This window comes from Carcharodon carcharias, chromosome 7 (genome assembly GCF_017639515.1).
Source record: "Carcharodon carcharias isolate sCarCar2 chromosome 7, sCarCar2.pri, whole genome shotgun sequence".
NCBI lineage: Eukaryota > Metazoa > Chordata > Chondrichthyes > Lamniformes > Lamnidae > Carcharodon > Carcharodon carcharias.
The window spans coordinates 172,331,057-172,355,088 of NC_054473.1; the positions used below are offsets into that span (position 1 = coordinate 172,331,057).

Consider the following 24,032-nt stretch of genomic DNA (forward strand, 5'->3'; position numbering starts at 1 on the left):
CGAATTGTTTTACTGCGAATCCCCAGTCTTTCAGTGTTTGGTTGCTGGTGAACATCTGATGAATGAATTTAAAATTGATGACTAAGTCTGTCAGTGAATGGACTTGCGCCGTCTCAAATTTCTCAGTTCTGAGATTCTTGAAAGGTAAATGCCCTTTGGATCTTAACTTTGCAAAATCAAATGCTTTGTAATCGACAGATATATCAAGAAGAGAGTGCGCATCTTACATAAGTGCAACTAGAAATAGGCATGCTTATTCAGGCAGTAAAAGATATAGTTTAATCGAGGCAAACAAATGACCTGGCTCCTTTGAACAATTTACAGTTAAAAATGCATTCACGGGGCATGAAGCTGCCTTTTAAAGAATGGGCTGAGACACATATAAAGTCACCTCAGATCCTTGGCATGTCTGTTATAGACTTGTTTGTTCTCAGTTTGCTTTTTTGGTTGTTACAAAGCTTAAAAGCGGAATGGCTTTCAGTTTTCGGCACTTATTTGGCAGCTTCGGAACATAACAGTTGTCAGTAAAGGCATGGTGTGATGTGGTCAACACTTTACCGTAAACCGCGCAGTTTGCTACTACCCTGGTGAGCTAATCTGCAATAAGTAGGGCATGGGCTTGATCGCAGATTTAACAGAGACCTGCACGGTTATGGTCAGAAAATTCTGCACACATCAGACAGAAGGCCAATAACAAACCAGCATGCATTAGACCAAAACAAAAATCCACCACGCCACTTCAACGTAAGGCAAAAAAAAAACAAACACTGATTTATTGTGGGTTTTTTTCAGATAAATACAGAAATTAAGATCAACTGAACTCAGAAAGGAAACGATCTTAAAGGAATCCACTACAGATTGAAGGAGTGCAAACGCACTGGGGCCTAGGTCAGCGATACAGAACTGTCATGTTTTTTTCTAAAAAGAGAGATTTCGAGTTTTAGAAAAATATTATGCATCCAATAAATTAGATCTTTGGTTTTAAACGGAGCAAATATATCGATGATATGAACGTAATAAAAATTACACTGTACAAGGCACATGACTATAAAACTGAGGTTGAATAACAGTTACGCTTTGGCACTTTACAATGGCTGGGGAACATTTAAAAAAAAACAGCATCCAGTGAACTGAACTTTAAAATATATTAAATGGCTCTGTAACGCAGCCTCCATAGAAAATCGTACAATTTACATCAAATATAAAGTCGCATCAACACGGGACAAAATGTCAGGAGGAAAAAAAAATCCTTAGTTGTTGAAAATGGAACGTGATTGTACTAAACAAATACTGCATAAACAGAACATACAAGGTATCACTAGAATGTTGGTCCATTAAACAGTTTAGACCCTACATTTGGCAGTTGCCATCTTGCTGAACTTTAATTATTCAAGTAGGTTTCCCTTAATTTAAGAATGTTAAACAAATTCTGTGTTTTTTAAGTTTTCAAGCTCCTTATGCACACTTTCTAACTACAATCCGTCACATGCTTGGCCACTCAACGCAGTTTGGAAAGTCTCAGTCAACATTTTATGTGCAGTCTTAAATTGTTTTTGCAGTTTTGTTTTCATCTCCCAATATACATTTTTTTTTAAAAAAGATAGATAGGTCGGTTTCTAAATCAATACTTATTGCAGTCGTAGGCGTATGGACCTGAATGACGGTATACTGACGGTGTTGATCGGTAAGGAATTTGACAGCTTGTGTTCCCGCTCACCTGATGGTCACTGAGGGCTGAGCTCTCAATGCCGAGCCGGTGGGAGTTAAACATCTCCCGGACATTGGGGAAAGTCTGTTGCTGGCTGCCGAACGCGTGGCCCGAGAGGTGATTGAGATCTGCCCCCTGGTTCAGGTACCAGGAAGCGGCTTGGCCTGCGCCCCCAGTCTGCTGATGGTGGCTGGAGGTTAGGACACCTTCCGGTCCTGTGCTCAGGTTCATTGCGTTCAGTGAGGAACTAGTGCTGACAGCGTGGTCTGAGATAGCATCCTCCAGCGTGGTGGGCACTAGCATATGGTTATTCCTGTCCCCCGCGTACAGACTCATGGTTCTCATGCTGCAATGGTAACTTCCACTGGAGTCCATGTTATGGTTACACGATGGGCTGTAGATGGACTGTTGCGTTTGAGGGTAATTCACTGGCAATGAGGAGCCCATACCAGTCCTGCTGGAGGGCACAGCCACTGGGCTAAGATCTCCTTGGGGAGAGGTCCTTAGTGTCATGATATTTTCCACGCTAAAGCCGGAAAGACTGTTATTTGCAGGATTGGGCTCCGGAATGGAATTCTCTGTAGAAACTGACGGCGTGGAAGCGACGCTCCTGGGGCTGCCTTGGATCAGGGGACTATTATCCGGGCTCTCTAAGCTTTCCACTTTGGTGATGACAGGCATGCCGGGGGACATGGCTTCGTTCTTCACCACCACTTTTTTCTCCGCTCCGTCCTTGCAGGTGTCGGTCTGGGAGGCCACGTTCTGACCCCCTTTCGGCTCTTTCTGCTGGCGGTCCCGCTCTTCCTTGTCCCTCATCGCGTCCTTCTTCTTAAACCTCCTCCTCCTCCGCAAGAAGCTGCCGTTCTCGAACATGTTGTAGGAGTCCGGATCCAGCGTCCAGTAGCTGCCTTTCCCCGGCTTTTTATCATCCCGAGGCACCTTAACAAAACACTCGTTCAGAGACAAGTTGTGGCGGATGCTGTTCTGCCAGCCCTGTTTGTTTTCGCGGTAAAAAGGAAAACGGTCCATGATAAACTGATAGATCCCATTGAGAGTAATTTTCTTATCAGGCGCGTTCTGAATTGCCATAGTTATCAGGGCGATGTAACTGTAAGGAGGCTTGACCAGATCTTTGGGAGCCGGCTGTTGGTGATGGTGGTAAGGTCCGTACGATCTCGCCATACCTGTAGTGTACTGATCATGTCCCGAATACACGCTCATCGGGGTGGGCATACTGCCATAACTGCCGGCGGCTCGATAGTAATTTTGGTCGCTGAGATAAGGCACGACTCCCAGAGCATTGGGGTCTGACACGGGGTAACGCGCCTGCATCGTCGGAGTGTAATTTTTTTTTTGGTCCGACACAGAACGCTGCTTGCAACTAGTATTTGGAAATAATCTTTATTGGTTGAAGGCGTGGATCCAATTTTAGTCCTTGATTAAGAGCGCGCCCGGAGATAGTCCTAAAGCTTTGGGGAAGTTTCAAAAACTTTCAGGCGAGCGAGTCTTTTACGGCAGGCATGCTCCGCCCCTTCTCCAAACTTTCAGCCAATCGGAGTGGGATTTGGGGGGCGTTTATACATGTCCACGCACGTAGGTGGCGTAATGTGAAGTGAAACAGGTTTGACTAATATAGAGGGGGGGGGGGGGACAATATTATGTATTGTAAATAGTGTATATATTGCACAGAGTGGATTCTTGTGCAGGTACATGAATCTTATTCTGAAGGTAGTTTAAATCACTAAGATTTTTGGCTCGTGTCATTTATTGCGTTGTCTTTACCTACGTAGCTCGCACGTGAAATTGGCTCTTTCGAACGAAAATATCGCAGAACACACTCATTTCGCATTTGCAATTGTAATTTAAAAAAAAAACAATTTCATTCATTTCAGATTTCAAGCGGTGTTTGCTCGCCACTCAATAAATGGCAGGGGACGGCGGATTAAATCCGTGGCAATTTAATGGTTTTATTAGAAATTAATCCAGTTCAGTCAATTAACGAATGACCTCCTCTGACAAGGTGCCGATTGTGAAATTCCTCCTCACGTAGCGAAGTAAAAAGGGTTTATTGTTCTGCTTTCAGTTTATTGTTACGCAATTTAGTCTGAGAAATCCCAAATGGAATATGCAAATGAGAAAACTATTCTAGAACAAGAATTTTGAAGGAAAAAGATTTCTTGTGTAAACCCTGGTCAAGTATCTTGTAACTTCAGCGGCGTATAGTAAGTTACCCCAAAATGGGTAATAATCAAGGAATGTATGAAAGGTTTACCTTATAAAGGCATGAAAACTATATTTCGAATGTGTTTAAGATCAAATCAATGACATGTGCAAATATTTACTCAAACGATACATTTTACATTTAATTCTGAATGTCGTAGAAATCAGGCGGTTAAAGTGTGTATTGAATTGTATTGAAATCGCCAGACTCTTTGTTGAACACAATATACATGTTTTTCTCCCTTCTGGTCCATATGCATTGTGCATGGATTTCGATTACACTTTTCGTTGAAAGATTCGTGAAGTTGGGTTATAATTGAGGTTCCCGCTTTTTCCCCCCCATTCATAATTAAACAAAAAAAAGGGGTGGGGTGGGGAAGGTGGTGAAATAATCACCAGGATTTATCAATCCTACATTTGAAGGGCTGTTTTATTTTCATATATCTGGTGGTCATTTTCCTTTTGGACAGCCTCTTTGGTTTAGCTCACATTTTTAACCGGCATTAATCAGACTGTCCATTTGTTGGTAATAATGATACCGATTATTGATTAACGTCCTGTGCCTCTCCCCCCCCCCCCCCCCCCCCCCCCACCCCCAACTCCCGAAGTCTGGCGGACTTTGATAACAGTTTTCTTTTTCATTTTGTCCAGTTATTTTTATTGCTGTTATCTGCAGCCCCCCACCCCCCACCCCCCTTCTCCCCCTCCTCTCATCCCGAACGCACAGTCACTGGGAACAATTTTTAGGATTGTTTTCCACTGCGTTTTTTTTTTAGTGAAGCTCCACCAAACACCAAAGACATTAAAGTCAAAAGAAAGTAGCTGTGAGAAGCCAGTGAAGTGACTATCGAATTAAGTCAGTCAGCGAACTAGAGACCATGCCGTTGCCATTAGACAGAAGAAGCGATTCTGGATTAATTGCTCTTTAGCCAATAATCGGGATAATATTAAATGTGCAAAGGCAATGGGCCAACAGGGGAAGCAGCAAGTGCTCTTCGGGCATCAGTTTGTACATCTGGTTGTTGGCTGAGTGAAGAACCGGCAGGGATTAGGTTGCATACGGACAGCTGTGCGCCCCCCACCCCCCCCACCCCGCTTCAACCTCCCCGCACTCCATCCGCCTGTGCCGATTCCATCGGCTTGTCAAGCCTGCTCCGGATGGCAAATTTTGCTAAAGTTGTGTTAAAACCGTCCGCGAGAAAGTGCCTGTGCAATTGCAGCCAAATGGGCCAACGATTGATTGAAACCAAAGATTGCTTAAAATCAGGCATAGGCCGTGGAAATAACAGGAGAACCGTGGGAGATGGGAATGATGTGGATTCACCTTTATTCTGGGAGGGGGAGGTGGGGGGGGGGTGGCGGTTATAGCTCGACAGATACGCTTAAAGCAATGTAAACATTTGTCTTAGCATCCGCCCAGACGAGGTATCATCATCCCACGAACCAAATCGTGGACATTGGCCATACATAACCAGGACAGCGCAGGATACAAATGGGATTCATTTTTTTAATCCGGTACATGGATGTGAATGTGAGTTTTATTGTTGTCAGGCAATGTGATATTGCCTGATCACACCTCTGTTTGAATAAGGTTTCAGCGGTAAATCGCTTACGTCACTCCACAATCCCAGCCATCACATCCCAGTCCTGGACGGTCTCTTTCTCTCTCTCTCTCTCTCTCATTTTTTGAACTGTCACAGAAGTCTGTTAAAATTGACACACTGAACTCAACGAACAAATATTGTGTCTCTGCGTTTTATTGTGTCTGTGCTGACCTTAATGTCAATACCAACTGAAAGCACCATGGTTCAGTGACAAACACAACTTGCTGCGAAAGTCAGAGCAAGAAGAAGGTCTTCAGTAGCCAGAGGTACGTGCGGATAAGGTCGGATTTTCCCTTGACTTGGACCCTGACCGTCTGTATGGTGCCTCTTCTCTCTGCCAAGCTAATAATAGCTGAAAATACAAATTTCCCCCCTCATAAAGGTTCTTCCCTCACTTAACACATGATTGTTGCTGGATATTTATAGATAAAGTCATTTTCCCACTGCGGCTTTAAATGATAAAATCCTTATTTGAAAACGGGTTCACGTACCTATAAAAGTGACGAAGAAAACAGGAAGATTTTACTGGCAAACTTTAATGTCCTGCACGAGGATTCCATGTTTTCAATGGATAAACTTTAAAAAAAATATAAGGGTCTACACTTATCGTGAAAAAGGAACGTTTATAACTAAAATTTGAGATTAATTCTGTGGCAATAACGGTGGGGATCAGTCTAATGTTATTCGGGGTTTGAGCTTATTTCCAACAATGCGTTATCTCATGAGTTTGGCACCGAACTAAGCCTTCCATCTAACGCTGTGCGAGTCCACGCATTTCCTTGAGCATTAGGACTAACGTTAATCCCGCCACCCGTGCAAAGGGGACGAAAGTTATAACGAGAACCGACTGGTTACGCGCACTTGTTTGAAGCGGTCCCTTCATTCTCTATTTATTGCTGCCCTCTAGTGACGGTATTCATTCCTGCAGGGTTCTTGTCATGAAATTTGAAAAAATCTTCAGATCCTTTACCTGAGTTGATCAACCTAAATAGAATTACTTTTTTTTCCTGCTTTGCGTATGGTTTTCGTTACTTATTCTCGCTTTTGGTTTCGTTCCAACCGTCCCAGAATCGGGACTTCACAAAAACCCATCCTTCTGCTCGTTAGTTACCAGTAACGATTAAGATCAGAAATGGGAAGAATAAATGGAGTGAGGGTTATAAAATTAGCCTCGTAAAAATGTTAATTTACAGATTAACAATATAGTGCAAAGATCCACCGAAAACCTGATGAACTGGGGAGGTAACGTACAGATTGTTGCGAGAGAATTTTATGGCATTGGTCACAGGAATAAATTAGAATTCACCATCCTTGATCTCTTTAGCGAACAAAGAGGATGTTTTTTTTTTAAAAGAAATATATAAATTATAATAAAAACGTGGACTGGACATCTAATTGGCTTAGTTTCGATGTGAATGTCATTTCCGACTTCTGAACAAGATCGGGGCTAGTGCCTTGACACTTCAAAGAAGTGATTTCTCTGCAGGCTCTCTCGATTTGCCTGGGATTCGTTGCCAACATCCACTCTGCATTCGATTCCGAGTCTTAAAACGTGAGCGATGCCCAACAGAAATGTCAACGGGTTTATAAAATATCAGACGAAAAACACGCAAGCACCTTTCCGCTGTTCCACTCATTATTATCAATGTCTTAAATAATAATTTATGTTGTCTCTCCTACCCCCACCACCCACCACCCCCCCCCCCCGCCACCCCCAACCCCCTTTGGATCTTTGCAGATCCAAAAGTTGTCTTCTTTCAGAATCGAAATGCTAAACCCTTGCGTTGCATTTTTAGGGTCGGTTTGTTTAAAGGCTTAACTTGGTCCATTCTGGCACTGAATTGCATGAGCTGGAGTACAGATGAGCTGCGGATAGCACTCAGTTAACGATGCGAACTCCGAAGAAGCGTTTGGGTTAAGGGAAGGCACGAAGCGACTACGTCCAGTCTCTCGCAGTTAGATTTTTTGCAGTTTCAGTCCTCCTTCACACATCTCCATCCCTCTAGTTTTCTGGGCGCCGGCGAAAGAGCCTATTTTTACTTGTAAGTTAAAGTGGCTCCACCAAAAACATAAATACAGACGATGGCAGGTCCCAGAGTTCTTATTTTGAAGTCGCGCAGAGATTCTGTGTACGGTACATGTACAGTATAAGAGAGTTAAAATCGTGGTGTTTGTTTTAGTTTGAATGCCTTGAAGGGGGAGAAAATATTTCCAAGGTTAAGTGTCACTTGCCCTATTTTCCTTCAATATTTCGTTCCTGACAATGCTGTGACAATCTCAAGATGAACAAACTAATATAAAAGAACCTTCGGAAATGCAAAAAGAAATGTTCTGTCACAGAACCTAAATACAATTTTATGTCAGCAGAATGAATAAAATGACGCACTTTGTGAGCGGAATGGTAGCAAAATAATCACACTTTCCCTCTCCAGCTAGTTTCGCATCGCCACAAGACTAAATGGACTGCGACTGCACCCAGGCAGCACGTTAGGACCAAGTGAACAGAAAGTGAGGGAGGAAAAAATAAAGACACTCCGCAAGAGTAGACTGAAATCCCTGCAAAACGCCGCTTTGAAATGTTATTGCGTTCTATAATAAAACTTAACATAGAAGAACCAAACGAAGTGATCTTCGCAGGATCAATTTCAGTGTCTGGAGTATTCCTTGCTTCTTAGAAATTTTAACACTAAACTCTCCCTTCGGAGAATCGAAGCTTTTCTTATCGGCTGGAATAATTAAACCCGGGCTTGTTTATGCCATTATTGCAGTTCAAAGCTTGCCAATTCCGTCTTTATTATTAAGACATAATTTAACGTGTATGTGCGCAGTTCCATATTTTCCTAATAAGCTCGTCAACATTTTTTGCCCTCGAAAGGAAATGGGAACATTAATCTTCGGATTACACAATAATAATCCCTAATTGCAGAATCCATTGTAAAGAGAATTTATGACCCCACAGCAGGAAGAAGAGGGAAGATTTACTGCACTGGGGTGAAAAGGATTTTTGAAATAGCCTAACCATTAATAAGAAAAGGATGGAGCTACTGATTAGGAGATAGTGATTAAGGGACAAGACTAGCTCTGCAGGATGTTTCCCACTTGCTCAAAGTCTCCTTTCACCTTTAGCCATGTAGTCATCACTTAGTGCATTTTCCTTTCCACTAATTTGAGGCGGGGTGATACTTGTGATTGGGAATTCGATTGTGACACTTTATTGTTCTTGACTCCCAGTTCTAGAACAGCTCTTTAAAACAACAGGCTTGGAGGGTTTTCAATAGCTTGTGAAAAATACTCAGAAAGATGTGAATAATTTTCATTAATTCTAAAGATCACAAGGCATTTACTGTGGCGATCCTACGTGACTGTTCTTCTCCTGCTAGGATTCATGCTAGACAAGTTAATTAGACCACGTTTCTCTCCTTAAGATAACACCCCCACATTACAACAGAGACTACACTTCAAAAGTGCATCATTGGTTGTAAAGCACTTTGGGACACAATGTGTTTCTCAAAGGCGCCATTTAAATGCAAGTCTGTCCTATTTTTATTCCTAGGCGAAACTCGCCCGACTACATAAAACAGTGTTTGCATTTCAAGCAGCAATTTGTCGGTTGCAGAGCGTGTCGGAATATTCCAATGATATAAGATGCTATACAAATGCAAGTTCTCTCGTTATGAATCAAGCAGGTACAAATTACAAACATTCTTTTAACCATCAAACTTCGAGCCATTCAATCAATGTCTCTCAAATAAATTACATTGACGTATGACATTGATTTTATACAAGCAGATTGTACATCATATGCACCACTCTAAAACTCTTACCCCTTTCTCTATTTTATTTCTGCATATTTATGTAAATAATGATTGGTAAAACAAAGGCCAGAAGCTAATGTTAAAATCTTTTTCATTTTTTATTTGAATAAGTATAATATTGATGTCGATTGAACAAAACAATGCAGGTTCACCAAAAAGGAAGAGTTTGCATTTATAGGATTGTTTTAATGATCCCATGACAGCTGATTCAGTGCTTTTGAAGTGTAGTCATTGCTGTAATTTAGTAGGGCAACCAGTTTGCAAACAGCACGGTCCCACAAACAGCAATGTGGTAATGACCAGATCATCTGTTTATTTAGTGATGTTGGTTGAGATATGAATAATATCACCAGGTAGTATACATATGATGCAAAAGCTGTTTTTGTAGTATAAAGGTTAATGGAAATTGGCAGACAATTGAAGCTTCCCAGATTTTGGTAATAAAATGCAACCACATACTAGGTCCAGAAATGAAGATGGACAGAATGCAAGTAACAAAATAAACATTTGTTTGTTTTTTTGCAATTTTATTGAACAAAAAAAATAGATGAACACCCCAATAAATTTCTGAAAACCAGGAAATCAAATAACTGAAGTGCAGCTATTGAAGAGCCCAATACGGTATGGAAAATTTTGTAACACTATTTTAACTCATAAAGTTTTTGACCTCACTGAACTTGTTACTATGATTTGATGACTGTTGTAAAATAAAATCCAATTTGTCAAAATGAAATGCTATTTTTTTAAAATACTTGCTATTTGTTAAATGGACATTCCAACCCTAATGTGGGTCGACGTGACATTAACATCATGTAACCAATTATGAAATTGGGTTGTGAAATGCAATATATTTTCATTAAGTCCCTCATGATAGGATTTTTTTGAATTTTATAGGCAATGAACTAAAATAATGTGTTGAATTTATGTGTTTGACTTGTTGAGTTTCAGTTGCACGATGCAGGAAGACACAATTAAGAGAATGATTAGATATTTTATGCTCTAAATACATTTATATAAAGCAGGCTGAATTCTGCTGCTTCAGCACTGAAATTCATTTTCCTCCAGCATAGGACTTTGCACTTTTCTTAATGGTTAATAAGAAGGAAAACCATAGCGTAAAGGAGGAATTTTACAGGGATGGGCATACATATAAGCAAATACAATCAGATTTCATGATACTTTGCTAAGGCTTTTGCAGTTACTAAGATAAGTCGTGATATTTTGGGTTATATTTGCATGATATTTTTCAAGTCCCTATCCTACCGCCTTCCTCTGATACAAGTACTAATAAGTGTTTTTTAGGTTTTTTCTCAGCTTGACTCCCATGCTTCAGTTTGTCAGTTTCCATTCACTGATGTCAGCAATTTCCATGGAAAAGGGTGCAGCTGTCAGCAAAGTGCCTGGAACATAAGTATTTTCCTCTTGTTGCAGTTTCCAATTATAATAGTGTATATTTTCTAACAATTATTTACTTTGTTGAATAGCCTCTTTAAGGATTATGATTGTTGCAAAACATATCTAAACTTCAACAAACAAGCAATTAGAAAAGAAACAGCTGATTCCAGTCAGCCCAGGCTGTCGTGTCTTCTTACACAGGCTGCTGTCCATATCTGTGCCATTAGATTGTGCGGAGATTTCTTGACTAATTCTATAGTGCAGATTGTCAATATTTAGCACTGTCGTAACTATAGATTGACCAAAGTTGACAAGCATTGAAAATATCTCAGTGTATCTCAGAATTTTCATGTTTATTTTTTAATTCAAGGGACTTGGGAGAGATTTAGTAACAATTAAGATGCCTAAAAATAGCCTCTCATTTAAAACAGAAGGGACACTGAAAGTCCTCAGGGTAGTGTCCTAGGCCCAACTATCTTCAGCTGCTTCATCAATGACCTTCCTTCCATCATAATGCCAGAAGTGGGGATGTTCGTTGATGATTGCACAATGTTCAGCACCATTCATGACTCCTCAGATACTGAAGCAGTCCATGTCTAACTGCAGCAAGGCCTGGCCTATATCCAGGCTTGGTCTGACAAGTGGCAAGTAACATTCGCACCACACAAATATTAGGCAATGACCATCTTCAACAAGAGAGAATCCAACCATCATCCCCTGATGTTCAATAGCATCACCATCACTGCATTCTCCCACTATCAACATCCTGAGGGTTACCATTGACCAGAAACTTAACTGGACTAGCCATTTAAATACTGTGGCTACAAGAGCAGGTAAGAAGCTGGCATTCGTGTGATTCCTCCTGACTCCCCAAAGCCTGTCCATCATCTACAAGGCACAAGTCAGGAGTGTGATGGAATACACTGCACTTGCTTGGATTAGTGCAGCTCCCACAACACTCAAGAAGCTCAACACCTTCCAACACAAAGCATCCCACTTGATTGGCACCACATCCACAAATATTCCCTCCCTCCATCACCAGTGCACAGTAGCAGCAGTGTGTACCATCTACAAGATGCACTGCAGAAACTCACCATGGCTCCTTCCAAACCCAAGAACACTGCCATCTAGAAGGACAAGGGCAGAAGATAAATGGGAACACCACAGCCTGGAGGTTCCCCTCCAAGCTACTCACCATCTTCACTTGGAAATGTATTGCCGTTCCTTCACTGTCACTGGGTCAAAATCCTGGAACTCCCTCCCTAACAGCACTGTGGGTGTACCTACACCACATGGACTGCAGCAGTTCAAGAAGGCAGCTCACCACCACCTTCTCAAGGGCAATTAGGGATGGGCAATAAATGCTGGCCGAACCAGCAAAGCCCACATCCCATAAATGAATTAAAAAATCCTGCTGTCTATACTCCAGCGATAGAGTTCTTCTGACTCTTTTGCAGAGTACCTTTTGGTGTGAACTGTTCAAAAAAGTTGTAGAATAATTTGGGCATCGGTTCTCAATCCAAAAAAGCCAAGACCACTAAGCAAATCAGATGTTTTACATCAATTTAAATTTATCCACAGTGTGCACTATAACTTCAACCCAATATAAATTCGCATTTTAAAAATACTCAAATAATTTCTTGGACTACCTGGGCACTTTTAAAACTTGGAATGTATTTTTTAATGTACATTAGGAGAAAGCAGATGTTCCCAAAATATTCTCCTAACATGAAAAATTAGGAGTGGACCTTTGTTCATGTGTCAAATGGCACGTGCTCTGTAGAGCTCCGTTGTCACAGGTCTTCATTGTTGAGCAGACTTGGGTTAGAATGCATTATATCAAGGGTTTACCAATTGCACATTGGAACCAGATGATACAAGTCTCAGGTTGTTAGCTATAGTAAAGTTGCATCAACTTTTCTCATTTTGGCATGGACTTCAGTCAGAAGATAAGGATCAGAAGTGATTTAGAAATCACATTCAAATGTTAGTAATGAATCATTTACTTTATAGCACAGACAATTTTATTGTCTCTTCAAAATACTTTTGTGGAAACAGGCACAAGGGAGGAATCTATAGCATCAAATTTAGCATAATGTTTTTCTCATTTTTGCATTATTCGTAGAAAACGTCTTACCAATTATTTCATATCCAAAAACTGAAGGGATTTCATTATTAATGCAGATATAGCAACATAATAGCATTTTCACTTGAAGATTTGTTTGCATTACATCTCTGCCATTATCCGATTAAATGTGTGATTGTATGCTTATAGGTCTTTGCACCAGATTGCTGAATATTTGAAAATTTTCTCCGATATAAATAGATCTATGGATCAGAGAGGGAATCACTTAATGCAGCAAGCTGCAAATGGCGATTTAATTGATTTTCCACTCTGATTTCAAGAGTCTTCATCCTGCAATTGTGATGTCAGAGAAAAACCATAGTCCTCTATCTACATATTGTACCTTCCACTTTTCCTTTACACCAGAAGGATGGGATAATTTAACTTGGAGATATCTCCATCAAACTGAATAAGTGTATTTCTTCCTCAGTTGATTTTCCTTAACTGCTCCAGACTGTTTGGTTCAGACTAACAGACTTAAGCTGTACAAAAATAGAATACTGCAGTTGTTGGAAATCTGAAATAAAAACAGAAAATGCTGGAAAGATTCAGCAAGTCTGGCAGCCTCTTGGGGCAAAGAAATAGAGTTATTGCTTTCATCAGAACTGCAAACTTAGTCTGCATTCTCGAGAAGGGCGTAATCAGAAAGCTTTGGCCATGTTTTGGATTTGAGTCCAGGTCAATTACATTGATTGGATTAGCTTTAGCAATCTGAATTTAAGACTATGGTCATTCTAACCAAGGCACTTACCAATACCATCAGACCTCATTATTACAATCTACACTCTATCCACTTCCATAGAAGACATGCCCATTTTCATTGTCACCTTTCCATTTATGTATTATTTCACACAGCCACACTATCTAAGCTTTTTGTAGCTGGGACCTATTCTATCAAATACAGAAAATTCTCATTTTCAAGTACAATTAAACTATAACTAACAACCAATATATTAAATCTGAACAGATGTCCAAAAACTGCTAAAGAATGAAAGAGCACATTTGCAAGAGGAACTGGGTATAATTTGAGTTAATATAGCTATCCTTTTATCTTTTTCATTTGGGTTTCAAACCAGCTGTCTCTTTGCTTTGAGGCTTGCTAATAAGAGCTAAATTGAGCCAAAAGTTCATAATCTGAAGCACAAAACTGATCACAAATTGATAGTCTCACCTGGGTCTTGAGAAACAATGGCCACAAGAAGTGAAACACTGGTGGAATAAGCTGTTTGAGTTTAGAATTAACCTCTTTGTTGAGCTAGAGTAGAGGAAGCTTTACCATACAGTTAATCTGGGCTGTTCCTATCATAGTGGGCGCAATTAGAGCACAAATGCCATTTACTGATAACAACTTTTCACATCTTAATTAATTTAAGACAAAAAACATAGCACAATAGGCTTTTGCTGCACCATTTTCCTGATTTTAAAGCAAAATTAAAAATCAATTTTTTCAACCATGCCTTGAATGTACTTTTACCATAACGTTTTAAAATAATATTAGATAAATCTGAATAGAAGAGTGACATTAGGTAGCCATTTGTGAGAGTGGGAATGGGGCAGAACATAAGAAATTTTGACGATCACTTACAATGAGTTGAGATTGAGACTTATTCTTTTGTGCACTATGTGGAAATCATTTCACTGAAGTTTTGATTTCGCTTCTGATTAAAGGATTTGAATATTATTTCACCTGACCAGACTAAAAGTCCAATGATATAACGCAACATCTGAAATTTTTCCCCCACAAATTTATGTAGCTTTTGTAGTATTATCAATCACTGAATGTGTTTAAATTAGTTCTTCATGAAATAATGTTCACAGGCTCAATTTTTCCAGCCTGTGATGGTGGGATTGGAAGTGGGGGAGCCAGGAAATTGGGGAGAACTGTGTTGAGATAGGTCCCCAACACATTTCTGTTGCTGGGGACCTTTCCCAGGGGCAGGCTGGGAATTGAATTGGCTGCTCCGCGGAGACAGCCGGGCAATTATGCATGTTAAAGCCCAAAGGAAGGGTGATTTTCTGGCCTCACTGGCATTTTGTCATGGGCAGATTGGCCCCTCCTGCCATGTATGAAGGCTGCCAGCTCAATGGAGGTGGGGGCTGGTGGTCTTCAGAGCTAGAGGCTCCATGCCCCACTGACAGGGCCATGAGAATGAAAGGCCATAATCGCAGCTGAGCCCAGTCCAACAGAAGGGTTTCCCCTCCACCCGAATGGGCCAGCTGGCTTTGATTTTGTTTCTTTCTGCACCTCCACATTGAGATGCCCTCACAGACTCCAACCAGCCTCAGCAGTGCCCACTTCTCGAAGTGGGGCTGCCAAAGCTCCAGAGCTGCTGGCCTTCTAATTGGTGCACAGAGGTGGCCAATTAAGAAGCCGGTTCCCAAAAGATTGCTGTGCCAGTCTTGCTGCCATTTGGCCCTGAAGTCAGAGTCCTGAAGCCCACAACAAAATCCAGGCCCATTTCACAGAGACACGCAAATCACAGAGTGTTGTGCTTATCACACATTAACAAGTTGTTTACTTACATTTAAAACTTACTTTTGGAGCTGTTATTTTATTATTTTAATTTTTTTGCTTCATCTAACATAAGCTCAATTATGTCACAATGCTATCGCACTTCCCTGTTTAGAATACCAGATTTTTTTTTAATTGAATGTAAGTTCCTTCCAGAGTGAAATGTTGCATCACCGTATGTCTTCTCCAATCATTTCCATCCTTGGAACAATTCATCCATCAAACCAGGAGAAATGTAACTTTGCCAGGCCCCCATGAATATTTTATCCTGTGCGCTGTGGCTCTGACTATCAGCATTTCCTCTGCTGCTGTAGGGAATTCACATAATCACAGATTGCATCATATTGAAATTTCATTTGATTAAGTACCAAGGTTCAGTATGATTATAAATTCATGGGATCATGCATCGTTAGCAGTTTTCTCTTGGTTCTTTATGCATGCATGAATGTGCGTGCCATAGATGTGAGTGAATTATGAAGCTTCTCTTATAAGTTAACTTAGGAACATAGGAATCAGAGGACGTAGGAGCAGGAGTAGGCCATTCGGCCCTTCGAGCCTGCTTCGCCATCCAATATGATCATGGCTGATCTGGCTCAACTCTACTTTGCTATCAGCCACCATAACCCTCGACTCCCTTGCCTATCAAAAATCTGTCTGACTCTGCTTTAAGTAAGTTCAATGATCCAGTCTCCACTGCTTTCTGGGGAAGAGCATTCCACATACTAACAAACCTTTGAGAGAAAAAAATTCCCCTCATTTCCATCTTAAAGGGTAGACCTCTTATTTTTAAACTGTGTTCCCTGGTTTTAGTCACTCCTACAAGTGGAAACAGCCTCCCCAGTATCTACCCCATCAAGTCCCCTCAAGGTCATATATGTTTCAATAAGATCACCTCCCATTCTTCTAAACGTCAATGGGTATAGGCCCAACCTGATCAATCTTTCATCATAGGTTAAGCCATTCATCCCAGGAATGAGTTGAGTAAACCTTAAATAAAAGTTAATTAAAGTTAAAAAAAAAAGTTAAATTAATAAAAGAAAGAACTTGCATTTATATAGTGCCTTTCATGACCTCCATACATCTCAAAGTGCTTTACAGCCAATAAAATGCCTTTGAACTCCAGTCCTTGCTGTAAAGTAATAAACTACCAGTGTAATAATCTATCTCTTAATGTCAGCTTTGGCTCAGTGGTTGTACTTTCATCTCTGAGCCACAGTCAGAAACCTGAGCATATAATCTATGTATGCATTTAAGTGCTATATTGATGGAGTCAGAAGTGCCACCTTTTGGATCAGGTGTTAAACCATAGCCTGAACTATTCTTTCACTTAGACAATAAAGAGCCCATGGCCGTGTGGAAGAAGAGCTGAGGAGTTCTTATGATATCCTGGCCAATATTGACCTCTCATCATCAAAACAGATTATCTAGTCATCATGACACTGCTGTTTGTGGGATCTTGCTGTGTGCAAATTGAATGCCGTGTTTCCCCTTGTTATAATAGTGAGAATACTTCAAGAAAGTACTTCATTGGTGCTGAAGCACTTTGGTTAAGGCACTGTACAGATACTTGTTCTTTATTTCTGGTTGTGCGTTTGGGTCAGAGCAGGAAAAACATGGTCAAAACCATTTTAAATCGTAGCTTTTAATGTAATTAATTTTGAATACATTAATATATAATTTGAGGTTTTACAGAATGACAAGTCTGCATTATCTGCGATGCCATTGTGATCTGTCTATTTCAGGAGGTATATATGTATATATATATATATACACATATATATATGGAGGGAAAGTTGTGTGGTGGGCGTATTTGTGTGAGGTCTTAACAAGCCTGACGCAAAGCACACAGATTTTTGTGTAAAACAGAAATGATGTGTGTATATGTTTTAATTCTGTTTAAGTAGCAAAAACAAAAACTGAAAATGACAGAGGTGCATAAAAAAATACATTGAAATTTCATGGAGGTGGATTTTCTGGGGGTAGGGGGGTAGGGGGAGTGGGGGGAGGGGGGGAATCCTGTCCCTTATTTTACAGGACTGTCGTATTTCTGACTCCATTGTCTCCTTTCCCAAGCTGCATGGTGCTGGGCCGGTGTCTGTACCATAGATCGGACCTTTAAATTACAGCAAGCAGCGCACGCTCACTCCTTGTCCATGTGCTTTGACAGCTCTGGAACCAACCACACCATCCCACCTCCCCCCACAACTCCCCACCCTCCTTCCCCGCTACCTTCTTTCACACAGCCCTGGCGACCCCCACCCCCCAACCCCCAACTGCCCCACTCTGCACCCCACCACACCCCGTTACCCACTCGTAGAGTCCCCTGTGGCAGGGCCATCCCTTAATTTTCTCTGCAAAAGTTGGTCACCTTACCTACCCCCCCCCCCCACCCCCAACCCCCAACCACAAAGTTCATGGTCAGCCCACCCACCCAAAGTCCGGCTGCCTGCAGCGATATTATGCTGGGACAGAGTTAACTGAGCCAGAGTGGGGCTTCTGCCCTTGTCTGGGGGGAAGTTCTGCCCCAGAGAACTGATTTTACAATTAAGTACAATCTGATTGGCTGGCAGCTCTATAGCTCCAGCAGTGCCAAGATGGAGTAGTGGACACTGCTGGGACTACAGGCAATCCGTGAAGAAGATTTATGGTAAATCCAGGGAGATTTGGCAGACCCCAATGGTGGGAGGGGGGAGGGATGGTGGTGAGGGGGATGGGATGGCCATGTTTTAAAAGCTGGGGAGAAGGCTTAAAGGGCTTAAAGCGGGGGTGGGCTACGATCTTGGGGTTGGTGGCTGCCTACAATGGGCACGGGCTCCCCCCCTTACAAAGGTGGCACCCCCTTCCTATCTGACAGCAGCCTGTGCAGTGAAAGCTGCCAGGCTGCCTGCCTTGCTGCTGCTTTCCCCTGCTGCACATATTATAGCAGCAGAGATGGAATGAGGCCCTTAAGTGGCCATTAATTACCACTTAAGGGCCTTAGTCGGCCCAAGGGTGGGCCGGCTGCCTAAAGCCTTACCCATCCACCATAATATGGGAGGCAGGACAGGGCTGGGTGGGAAGGTGGTGGACAGACCACCTGTTCTATTTCACAAAGCCCCCCCAACCTTCAAATATGCCAGTGGGGGAGGAGGGTGCGGAGTTCAGTTCACGGAATTGCTTATTTTAATTTAAGTAAAGTGCTTAGTTGAAGATTAACAGATAAATTATCATTTCACATAACAAATTAACACAGTGAGCATAACGGGGAAGGATACACTATATATTGAAAAACATTCAAAGTTAGTTTATTTACTTCTTTTGAAAAGAAAATCTCTTGAGAGGAATTGGGTAGCACAGCAAGTTAGCATAACTGTTCTTTCACCTGGTTTTGAATCCAGCCCAAATTAATGGAATGAAAGACTCTTCTCTGTAAAAGATATAAGAGGCCTCAGTGAAATGAGTGTGAACAGTCCCAATCCATTTCTTAGCCCAAAATCCTAAACACAAAACTAACCGCAAATTGGCAATCTCACTTAGGCCATAAGGACAGCTGGTGTCGGAAATGGAAAGTATGTGCTTGTATAGCAAGGGGAGTGGCTCTGAGGTTAGGATTTAGTACCTTATTGGAATGGAGTACAAGGAGATCTGCCATGCACCTAATCTCTGCCACATCTTTTGCGATTGCCTGGTAGTGATCAATTTTACCTTTGTGGATACTTCTGCTGTACATTTTCCCTTATTGCAAAAGCCAAACAATCGAGTAAACCCAGAAACACGTACAGAAATCAACATAATAAATATTCATGCATTTTCTATCGGTAAAGTAGTTCAGTAAATTTTGTCCTTAGTTGTTTTGGTGGTGCAACAGGAGCAAAGTGATAATGTGCCCAAATATTTTTTTATCTCATTCCCACGGTTTCATTTCTTGGCTCGTGTTAATTTGTGAATTTGCTGTTCAAGACTGAAGTGTGATCCTGAACAGTGAAAAAAAAAGTTTGACAACTGGCAGTATTTTCCATGGAGCATTAATGTTACATTGGGATCCAATCAGGAGAGTAAAGAAGTCAGCATTTGTACAAATCCCACATTATCTGCTTGTATTTTATTCAAAATGAACTCTGGTTTCCCAAAGGAAATTATTAATGTCAGCTACATTGAAATATGTTTCACTGTGAGAATGAAAGCAGAAACTAAAAGCTTCTATCTTGGGTTCCTAATAAGTAAATTTCCAATTGTGCAGTGTATATTATTCCAATTGCCCATTCCCCGTTCTTACATGTATACTGCAAATGGTCAATAATTTTGAACAATTTTACAACATACTCAAACTTTTTCTAATTGGAATTACTTTCATATTGCTTTAGAGCCTTCAGAAGTTACATTAAAAATACATATTCATACAATTAATCAGGGAGATGTGTCATCCGTTGAAATGGTCCATTTCTACTATAGACTCAACAGTTAATCTTCCATGACTATGTTGTGATCAGAAATCTCAGGAGTGATTTTACATCTGCCAACTCCAACTAGGGCAAGGGAGGGGGGAGCAAACAATCCATGTTGAAGACATCTGAGTCAGTCGGACAAAGAGCCATAGAGGTCAGGTAACCTCTGACCTTCCACTGCTTATGACAATTGAATTTAACCCACTAATTTCTTACCTCTTTCCATATGCCCAAAACAAGTGAGTAAGAAGTTATTTCAATTTTATTTCATAATATATTCCCTTCAAAGTCTTCAGATTCATAGGCCAGGATTTTACGGCCCTGTCACGATGTGTCTTCACCCAGCAGATGCGGTGAGCCATTTAAATCTCCATATAGCAAGGAGGCCACCCGGCCCATCCTGACAGTGCATGCCCTTTCAAAGAGATATTGGATTAGTCCCACTCACCTGCTTTTTCCCACAGCCCTACAAGTTTCTCCCCTTCAATTATTTATCCAATTCTCTTTTACAAGTTACCACTGAATCTGCTTCCAACATCCTTTGATAATGAGGGGCAATATTGCAAACGGGGTCTAACTTTCTTGCTTCTATGCATCTAGTTATAAAGGCAAGGGTCTTATATGCTTTTTTAACAGTCTTCTCAGCTTGTCCTGTCACTCTCAAAGATTTGTGTACACTCATCTCTGGGTCTCCTTGCTCTTGCATCACCTTTAAACTTTTACCAATTAATTCATATTGGCCTGGATCATCCGCAAAGCAGCAGCATCCCTCGGAGAGCTCCACTGTAGCATAGGGAGAAGACAGGACATGCCCTTTTTTATGGCCCTAGCTGCTGTATGGTGAGTTTAAACATCCAGTGTGAATGTCAGCGAATGGGTCAGTGGATGAATGAGTGAATGGATAGGGTGCTAGGCTAGTTGTTGGGTGAGGTAAGTGGGTGTGTATGTAGGGTGGTTAAGGTAAGTGGGTAGATTGGCAGGTGGGTGAGTTGGTTAGGTGGATAGGATGGCAGGTGTGTAGGTTGGCAGGTCTGTGAGGTGGTAACTAGTTAGGGTGGTAGGTGGGTAGGATTGTCAGTGATTGAGGTGGTAGATGTGTAGGGTGACAGGTGTGTTGGGTGGCTGTGGGTGAGGTGGCAGATGGAAGAGATGATAGGTGAATAAGATGGTAGGTGGGTAGGGTGGCAGGTGGCTGAGATGGCAGGTAGGTGAGGTGGTAGATGCGTAGGGTGGTAAGTTGGTGAGATGGCAGTTGGGTCAGGTGGGTAGTCAGGTCCAGACAGGAGAGGTAGTCAGGTCAGGGTCTAGTCAGGTTGGGTCTGGGATGGGTAGTCAGGTGGTGGTGGTGGGGAGTCAGTTGGTCGGAGCAGTCAGGTTGGGCTGGGTACTGTGTTATTCATGGGGGAGGGGGATAGTTGGGGGGGCCAGGGAGGTTAGTCAGGGATGTTGGGGGTAATTGGGGGTCAGGTGTAGTTGGTGAGTCAGGGAATTAGTTGAGGATAGAGGGTGTTAGTTGGCGGGTGTGGTCAGTGTGAGTGATTGGAGTTTCAGTTCTGTAGTTACTCAGGAGTTAGACTAGGATTTTTCTGTCTAACATTTCCTGGGTAACTATTCAGTTACGTCCCACAGAATTGTACAAAGCCTCTGACTGTAACTCAGAGTCGGAGACATTTGCGGAGTGCCCCAAGGAGTAGGGGAATTTCCCATCAAAAGTCCAAACTTCCCGAGCAGTTCCCACAGAGGTCAGCGTGTCGGAAGTTCTGTACATCATGGGTCATATGTCTGGTGTCCAACGACCCGCAGACCAGAAGATCTGGGTCAATGTCTTTCCTCATTCTTCCTTCCAAAATACATTGCTTCACATTTTTCTTTTTTATATTTCATCTGTTAAGTGTTTGGCCATTTCACCAGTCTGTCTATCAGACTGCCTGAAGACTTACTAACCATCTCATCGTTCAGAGTTTTGTGTTTACATCTGTAAACATTGTGAAATTGTGTTACATAATCCCAATAATCAGAAGCACTGACTCACATTCCAATAATCAGTTCAAAAAATTTTGATAAATATCTTCAAAAAGAATACCAAGGAATCATGAATTTGAATAGCTGTCTGTTGATTCAGTCGGAGCTGCCAATCTAATGCCTATTTGAATAACTCACACAGAATGCTTTTATTTGAATTCAGTGGCTTGGCTCCTCCCCAAACACTTGTTTTGCAGACAAACTGACAAACGATTGAAACAAAATATAACAAGATGTGCTGGAAAATTCTTCTGTGGTTGAAGCTGTGTTTTCCTTTTATCCCTTTTGTACCATGGCAGAATTGCTTTTTAAGACCAAACAGTCCCACTAGCTTCTAAAAACACATTTACATGGCCCAAGAAAAACAGGTTCTTGATAGGGCCACAGATTTCAAGTACAAATCATTGAAAACCCCATTGGGTTTTAATACCTGAACAACATTGTGCTTATAAACAAAAGGGAGAATTTAGGGGCTTGAGACAATTATGATATGCCATCTGGATATATTCCCTAATGATTCATTGTATTTCTTGGGTTTCTCCTCTCTTATACACCCAGCACAATGTTTGACATGAGCTATCATTCTGAAGACTGGGAGATCATTGATCTATGTTTGGTTGCCGGGTTGATGGCATTTGTCGTGATTTCTCACTCAACGGAATGGGCAGCGTGAAGGCTGCCACCTTCTATTCCATCATGATGAAGCGACCCTCCATGAAGCTCAGTGAATCGAGGAAAAAAAATGCCTCCCTATCCATCAGGACCTCACCAATGTCCCTCACCTGCGCTTGAAGTCACGTAAGCCCTTTTGGACCCGTGCACACAACCTCAGGCAGTGCGATTTCAACCCTGAAGAAGCCTGGGGGAAAATGAATGATCCTCACAAAAAGTCATGAATGAACACCTTGTGAAAGACATGATACAGAAGGTCCCTGATTTCAACCTCCCATGAAGTTTATGGGCATCCCTAAACTGCAACTGTACAAATCATGGCAGATGTGGATACCTGATGCACAAATGGAAAATTAAAAACTCTCTTGTGTGTGACTGTGGTCACCCAGAACAGACCATGGAACACAGCGACTCAATGCCCGACTCATAAATACAAAGATGGTATTATAGTGATACACACCACCACTCCTGATGCAATATCCTGGCTTGACCACCTTGATGTAAGATTATAGTTGTTGCTTTATACACAGTCATACAAAAGAAGAAGAAGTACAATGCTTTTGCTTAATAGCACATGCAAGTGGTTCACTACAGTCAGTTTTGACCAGTGACCACTTTCCTCGTCCCCTTCATAGCTACGGAGCTAACAGGTAACCTTTTCTGACATTTCTGTGGACATACGTCCAACTTTTAATATTTTAATCCACTGAACAAATCTCTGTTAAAAACTCAGACTTGTTCAAGGACCCAAAATAAAAAGCTCCATTCAATCCAATCAAATGTTGGTTCAGCATCCTGAAGGACCACCAGTGCTGAGCAATAAACCTTCACATTTTAAGATCAAGTACCTTATGGATGTTATTAAAGGCATCTTGGTCTTATATAAAATGCGCTTGGCTCCAGTGTACATATTTTGAAATGATTTTCTGTCATTCTGATGCCAACGTCTTGGCTAAAATCTTGCAACCTACCCAGAATTGGCTTGAGATTCATGTAGGCTACAAGAGCTTTTTTATGCATTTAATTTTTTAAAGTCAGTATTGATGCAAGGTTTGACTACATGGCGGTAGGGTGAATTTCAATTCGAAAGGAATAATTTAAAGCATCTACTGAAAAATGGGAAGGATCAATAGTGAAAAATTCTGCAGAGAACCCATTCAAGCAGAAAATCTGCTATCAAGCAAATATTAAATAACATTTCCCAATTCTAAGAGTGCATCATTCTCTAACTTAATATTTTCCAACAAAACAGGAAAGAGTTACAGTAATGCTAATAAACTCCTGTATCTTTTGAGTTAATAGCTTCCCCTCAGAAAGGCACAATTATTGACTATCAATGACAAGCAAACCCATAATTGTTAGATCTCTAACGCATCCAACTATGTTCAATTCATTCCAGTTGTAGAGCTTTCCTGATCCAAGCACAGCATAAAAACACATAGGGTGGAAATTTATGGCAGCGGGATTTTAGGGTCCTGCCAAAGTCAATGGATTTTTGAACGGCTTGCCCACCACGACGGGGCCATAAAATTCCA

The 24,032-nt window shown here is 41.4% G+C and overlaps 1 protein-coding gene and 1 long non-coding RNA gene across 3 annotated transcripts; one reads left to right on the forward strand and one right to left on the reverse strand.

The window, feature by feature from the left end:
• Positions 1–265: 265 nt before the first annotated feature.
• On the reverse strand, positions 266–3,204 carry LOC121279646 (forkhead box protein C2-like). Its single transcript, XM_041190849.1, has one exon. It carries the CDS (start codon positions 3,038–3,040, stop codon positions 1,622–1,624), a length of 1,419 nt encoding a protein of 472 aa, XP_041046783.1. The 5' UTR covers positions 3,041–3,204; the 3' UTR covers positions 266–1,621.
• A 3,789-nt stretch (positions 3,205–6,993) lies between these two features.
• Positions 6,994–10,069, forward strand: LOC121280237. Of its 2 annotated transcripts, none has more exons than XR_005943567.1 (2): positions 6,994–7,084; positions 7,329–10,069. It is a non-coding gene; the product is annotated as an uncharacterized LOC121280237 (long non-coding RNA). The 2 variants fall into 2 exon arrangements; XR_005943568.1 differs by having other exon boundaries at positions 6,997–7,084; positions 7,965–10,069.
• The last annotated feature ends 13,963 nt before the right edge of the window (positions 10,070–24,032 follow it).